The 6,410-nt window shown below is 43.6% G+C and overlaps 1 protein-coding gene across 1 annotated transcript in view; it reads right to left on the bottom strand.

The window, feature by feature from the left end:
* The window catches only part of LOC109484479 (zinc finger CCCH-type with G patch domain-containing protein-like), a 101,236-nt gene that overhangs the window by 22,197 nt on the left and 72,629 nt on the right, over window positions 1-6,410 (bottom strand). Inside the window, exon 11 of the mRNA XM_019787747.1 lies at window positions 69-239. Within this exon, the coding sequence (XP_019643306.1) occupies window positions 69-239 (171 nt within the window). The remainder of the gene's footprint in view (window positions 1-68; window positions 240-6,410) is intronic.

Genomic DNA, 6,410 nt, shown 5'->3' on the forward strand with positions numbered 1-6,410 from the left:
AGGCCCTCGGTGTTGATGGCAGCTGCAATATATTCTCTAACACCTTCTAATTCAAGACAATATCTTACCTTTCTTTAACTTCATGTTCAGGAAATCGAAGAATTCTTGCTTGGGTTCTCTTCTCACTGAGTGCAGCTTTAATTTCTTCTTTTTCTTTGATCTCTTCTCTATGCTGTCAGTAGGCAGTTTGCCCTCTCGCTGCTTCTCTTTGATCTCTACCCATGCGTCTAAGGACTTTCCTGGGTTAGAAAAAGGCAAATAATGATGGGTTGTAATTCTTCACCTACTAACAGAGCCAAGGGCAAGTCAAAGTGACAGTTGCACGTGTGAATTCCCAGAGCGACTGAACCATATCTAACCCCGCCAAGGACAGGGGCTGAAATGTCTTTGCAATTACGAGATAGGTATACGCTGCGGTTTCCTGTTTTAGAGGAAGCCATGGAAACCATGCGAAGGTCAATCTGATACATCATATATCAAAACCCTAGACTTCCGTCTGGGATATTTCTTCACTTGGTCCAAGTTTCCTCTTGTTAGTCCAGCAGGGCTTTCTGTAAAACATTTTATATGAAAACCCAGGGCACACGGTTTGTTCAGTATACATCTATATAGTAGCAAAACCCTACATAGTAGTAACCCCTGACCGGTTGTAAGGAAGCGCAACAAGCTAATGCAACGCCCTGTATTACGCCAGGTGGCGCTCCTGTAGTACATAGCCATGGCCCATGGCACCCTGGCCCATGGGACAACGAAGTTGACATAAAGGCATTTTGTTTAGTCTGGAGACAAGACGACCAATTTAGGCGGTATCATTAACATTGGTGACTCCTGCGATCAGTAATGCCTGATTTTCTCAATCAACGGTTGTTTCAATCACTTCTGTAATGTGTTGATGCTGGCCGGTGTTCAACCGCTTCACAGCTAATTACAAAGCATCCTGCAGGCACCATGGAGACGGTACAAGGATGCTTCAGGGTAGCTGGGCTAAAAGGACCGGAGCCAAATGAATGGGTATCATCGCTGGTCTTATAGCCATGCTAGCTGTTGCTAGTCTTATAGCAATGTATCTTTATCGTAGGACACGACAATATCGACCCAATCAAAGTAAGCAACGAGAATTGTAAGTAAGTTGCATCATTGACATCACCGGCACTGCCTGTGTGCTAATCTGCTTGACAACCTGACTAACATCACGGTTACAGTCGTTACCCGTTCTGACAGACGTGAGCTCGTGTTTCATACCTAACCATCACATCACATCCAAGGGCGAAGGCCGACCCCAGGTGTTCCTGCCCAAAGGCTGGGCGGAGGAACCATTCCTGAGATGGCTGAGAATCATGCTCGAAATGTTTCTCTTCGCCTTTCCCTAGGCTGTTGCAAATGACTTCAAGATGCATTCTGCTCTAAGCCCATTTCTCTAATCCTGACCAGGTCATGACCTGGAGAGGGTTATTACCTGATATTTACAAGGAAATTGAAAAAGGACCAACAGACTTAAAGATAAATGTCTCAGGGAATACAAGTCAGTCTCTATGAACGAAAAGGTCATCATGTAATTCAGGTCTATTTAGAATATGATTCCACGTTGAAGTATCATGTGTGAAGCGCCATGACTACTCTTCAGATCTCTCTACCATGTCAGGCAGTTTCCATGGCGATCGGCAATCAGATGAAGAGTTCCAAAGTCTCCAGCTAACTGGGTCAGTGTCTCGTAGTTTAAATAATAGGAAGTCAAATGGTACTTGGCATTACTCAATGGACGCTAGCCAAGCTGGCAGCGCCACTGTCCAACTCCGCATTCTCCTGGCTGTCATATGAAAAATACCATTAGTCATTTAGCCTGGAGAAGCTCTTCCCCACGCTCCGGTAAAGTAAAGGTCGCGTAGTCCTAATTGTCCGTGTGTACCTGATCATACTTTCCTCGTCAGTCCGGAGACGAACGTACAATTTTAGTATTCGATTTATTAGTCTCCGTCACGACAGCTTTCGTCCAAGCCAGTTGGCTGAGGCCCAACCCCCCACGCAGGACACCTATTTGCTGAGCAGATCCCTTGCCTGACCCTGAGTTGTGCTACTATCGAGGAATCAGGTTGTTTCTCTCTCTGGAATGTGTGTTTCATTAGCTGCACAGGAGTCAGATTGCGACGGGGCGTGTGTACAGAGCATTTAATCTAGGCAAGTGGCCAACCAATATCACAATCCTTAGCTTTGCACCCACATTGCTCTCAGTACAGCGTCTTGCACTACGAAATTTCAACAAAAGCACACAGATTATGACTTATCCCATTGTTTCGTCAAGGGACATAATCGCTGAATTCTTTAATCTGCCTGTGGTGTGAAAGATATGCTTTGAGTCGAATCAGATTAGGGCTCGGCGACGCTGAACGAATGCAGGCTTACCGGGCGTTACGCTGGGAATAGCGGCGACGTAAATCAAATCAATGAAGCTGTTTCTCGTTGCTGCCCTCATACCTCTATACCGTTCAATCCCCGAGAAATCGGATCTGTCATGAGAGAATTATCACGGTAAAACCCACAATCAACATGCCCCGGCATCTGGTGTAAATGGCAAAGGCAACATTCGGTCCGAGACAATACTGCCTCTATCGTTGGTCCTAAGATTATTTTGGCAAACTGCCCACATATATGACAGTTCTTTGAAAGAGACGAATGCGGTGATGACGAAGGTCTGAAAACATGTTCTCGGTGTAGCTCTTCAGAATGAATAGCCGAGGTCAAACTTTATGGGAACAACATGGTTGAGGCCGCGATCTAATCACGTGACTGGACCCGGGGTGTCCAGACACCGTCAGATCTTACCAGCACCACAAAAGGGCATTGCCTCCTCTGTTGCTCATCGAACGCGCTCAGTCCACGGGACTTGGTAGTGCCGCGCGGCTGCAGCAGGAAGGTCTGTCCCACTTCAAGGCTACAGGGAACGTTATCCGCAAAGTGACCGCAAGGTTCCTTCCGAACAAGCGTGTACAAACTTGGCAGCGGTCGAAGTTTTGGGGCGTGCGGCGGAGTTTCAGTCGGTAAGTCTTGCGACTCCCTGCAGCGTAACTTCCCTCGTATGATCATAACTAAACCTGTCTGTATCATGTGTATGTGGTTTAAGATCCAGAATTCTGTGGTGGGTTCATGTGCAGTGGGCGGTCGCCAGATCAACTTTGGCAATCACTTTGCTGTGGCTATAAAATACTGTGGTTTGGCAGAACTTGCGTGAAGCTAGCTCCCTTGGTACTGAATCTGCTTTCTCTTCATCAACCCGTGGAGCATTTGGACCTCCACACGCACCGTTCTTCAGGCATGGAAATTCTTCAATTAAATGACATTTTCCTCATGAAGTACTGTTCAGCTTGATCAGCCAAGGTTTGGTTTTCGGAGGTCAGTGACCTAATTTGTGTGGTCACAGATATTTGTCACACATTCAGTGACATCCTCAGCGCGGAGGGTCAACATTCCAGGACCCTTCAGTCCGTGTCTACGCGGGGTTTAATGATGGAACAGGATATATTCAATTGGTAGACCAGTCAACCGTGTCAATGCTTGATTGCTGTTACCTCCAACGCTCTGCAGTCTGATGAACTTTGTTCCGAGAGATGGTGGCTACAGTTGGAGTAACCACGGCGTCGGCTAGATGATAGATTTGTGTTTATTTTTTCTATGGATGAACTGTGACACATTACCAAATCTTGAAAATTCTTGTTTTGGTGTGTAATCCACACATTGGTACATTTATAGACATTGGGAGGACCCCTGTCATGTTCAATACATCATTTTCGACAGATTCTTCGGTTGAAATGTTTCTTTGTCGGAAAGCTCAGGTCTGTACAGATGAGGGTTAATCATTTATGAAATCCTCACCCAGAAGATTGTTGCCAGCAGCCACACTATCTCTCCTGTGAATAGTTTGATAGTCGGTGAATGTTTGAAATCTTATTGCCACCGATTAACAGTGATGAGTGATGTTGGTCCTAATCTCTGTCACCATGTCGATCACCTACGAGGTTCCTTTGATGCCCCCATGTTCCTGCTCAGAATCAGAAGGCAGTGTTGAGGTATATATATATGTTGTAGACCTGTGCATGTTTGTGTACTGCACAGGGGGAACTGACCCCATCAGACCAGAGGTCCCGTCACCCACGGTTCATCGGACGGAGCAGGGCAGAGGTCAGGGCTACGAAAGACCAAAGGTACAACTTCAACAAGGCTTCATCGGGTCAGTTTTCACCGTTCAAAACCTATTTTCACCCTTCAAAACCCAATTTTCACCCTTCAAAACTCAATTTTTCATCGTTCAAAACTTAGTTTTTCACCCTTCAAAACTCAAATTTTCACTCTTCAAAACCCAATTTTCACCCTTCAAAACTCAAATTTTCATCGTTCAAAACTTAATTTTTCACCCTTCAAAACTCAATTTTTCACCCTTCAAAACCTAATTTTCATCGTTCAAAACTTTTTTTCACCCTTCAAAACTCAAATTTTCACCCTTTAAAACTCAAATTTTCACCCTTCAAAACCCAATTTTCATCGTTCAAAATTTTTTTCACCCTTCAAAACTCAAATTTTCACCCTTCAAAACCCAATTTTCATCGTTCAAAACTTTTTTTCATCGTTCAAAACTCAAATTTTCACCCTTCAAAACTCAAATTTTCATCGTTCAAAACTTTTTTTCACCCTTCAAAACTCAAATTTTCATCGTTCATCGACTCGTCCCCAGGATACTATGGTTGGCTCTTCCCAATATGCTTTGCGCGGAGAAAATGCGGTCTCTTTCCCAGGGCAGTCAACTACAAACGCGAATACGCTGTGTTATTCGCTGCAGTCTCGCCGTGCCCAGAACGTAATTATATATTATATCGGACGCTGTGGAAGGAAAACATTTCCAACACCCAAGCACGATTTTCAACCGGCTGTTTTTGTAAGTTAGAATGGGGAGGTGGGCCGGGGGCGTTTCTAAGTACTTTGACTAAGTTAGAGCAGTTTTTTCGTGTTTATGAATTATGTTATGGACAGAGTCCGACAGACTGTTGTTGGTTTCTTGTAACCCCAAAACTTACTGCTCCATTGGTTTTGGAACTACTTGTATTTGTTTTGAGTGGCGGACAGACGTATATTTTCCGACATAAATTCCCAACTATTTTCCACTGACACAGTTTCTCCAAATTGTTACATAACTGTTTGGCGCGTAGCTAATCTTACCCATTGCATTCTAAAGTTGCAGCTTCTGCTGACTTTTTACACTTTTCGTAGCCCACATTCAAGTTGTTGCTTATGCATAGAGCTCATTGTAATTCATTCATTAATGTGCACAGATTGTCTCATCTTTCCTTGGCTTTTCTTATTCATTTCCACCCTGCTCTTTCTCACTTCTCAAATTGTTGTGAACTACCGGTATCCTACCTTCCCCAAATGTATCATCCTACAAATGTATATGCTGTCTGTTGCATTGTTATGAATATGATACTAAAGTATGACATGTTTTGCCTTGCGGATAATTAGAATGTGGGGGGGGAGTGTTTCTACTTTTACTCTAAGTTTAGTAACGGTTAGGTTTTTTCGTCTGAATTGTTGTGGTCAAACTGTGAATGGGGCTGCCTCTCCACCGAAAGTTCCCCAGAGCCAAACAGTTATGTAACAATTTGGAGAAACTGTGTCAGTGGAAAATAGTTGGGAATTTATGTCGGAAAATATACGTCTGTCCGCCACTCAAAACAAATACAAGTAGTTCCAAAACCAATGGAGCAGTAAGTTTTGGGGTTACAAGAAACCAACAACAGTCTGTCGGACTCTGTCCATAACATAATTCATAAACACGAAAAAACTGCTCTAACTTAGTCAAAGTACTTAGAAACGCCCCCGGCCCCCTCCCCATTCTAACTTACAAAAACAGCCGGTTGAAAATCGTGCTTGGGTGTTGGAAATGTTTTCCTTCCACAGCGTCCGATATAATATATAATTACGTTCTGGGCACGGCGAGACTGCAGCGAATAACACAGCGTATTCGCGTTTGTAGTTGACTGCCCTGGGAAAGAGACCGCATTTTCTCCGCGCAAAGCATATTGGGAAGAGCCAACCATAGTATCCTGGGGACGAGTCGATGAACGATGAAAATTTGAGTTTTGAAGGGTGAAAAAAAGTTTTGAACGATGAAAATTTGAGTTTTGAAGGGTGAAAATTTGAGTTTTGAAGGGTGAAAAAAAAGTTTTGAACGATGAAAATTGGGTTTTGAAGGGTGAAAATTTGAGTTTTGAAGGGTGAAAATTTGAGTTTTGAACGATGAAAATTTGAGTTTTGAAGGGTGAAAATTTGAGTTTTGAAGAGTGAAAATTTGAGTTTTGAAGGGTGAAAAACTAAGTTTTGAACGATGAAAAATTGAGTTTTGAAGGGTGAAATTGGGTTTTGAA

Source organism: Branchiostoma belcheri, unplaced genomic scaffold, assembly GCF_001625305.1.
Source record: "Branchiostoma belcheri isolate BF01 breed outbred unplaced genomic scaffold, Haploidv18h27 scaffold7, whole genome shotgun sequence".
NCBI classification, from domain to species: Eukaryota; Metazoa; Chordata; class Leptocardii; order Amphioxiformes; family Branchiostomatidae; genus Branchiostoma; species Branchiostoma belcheri.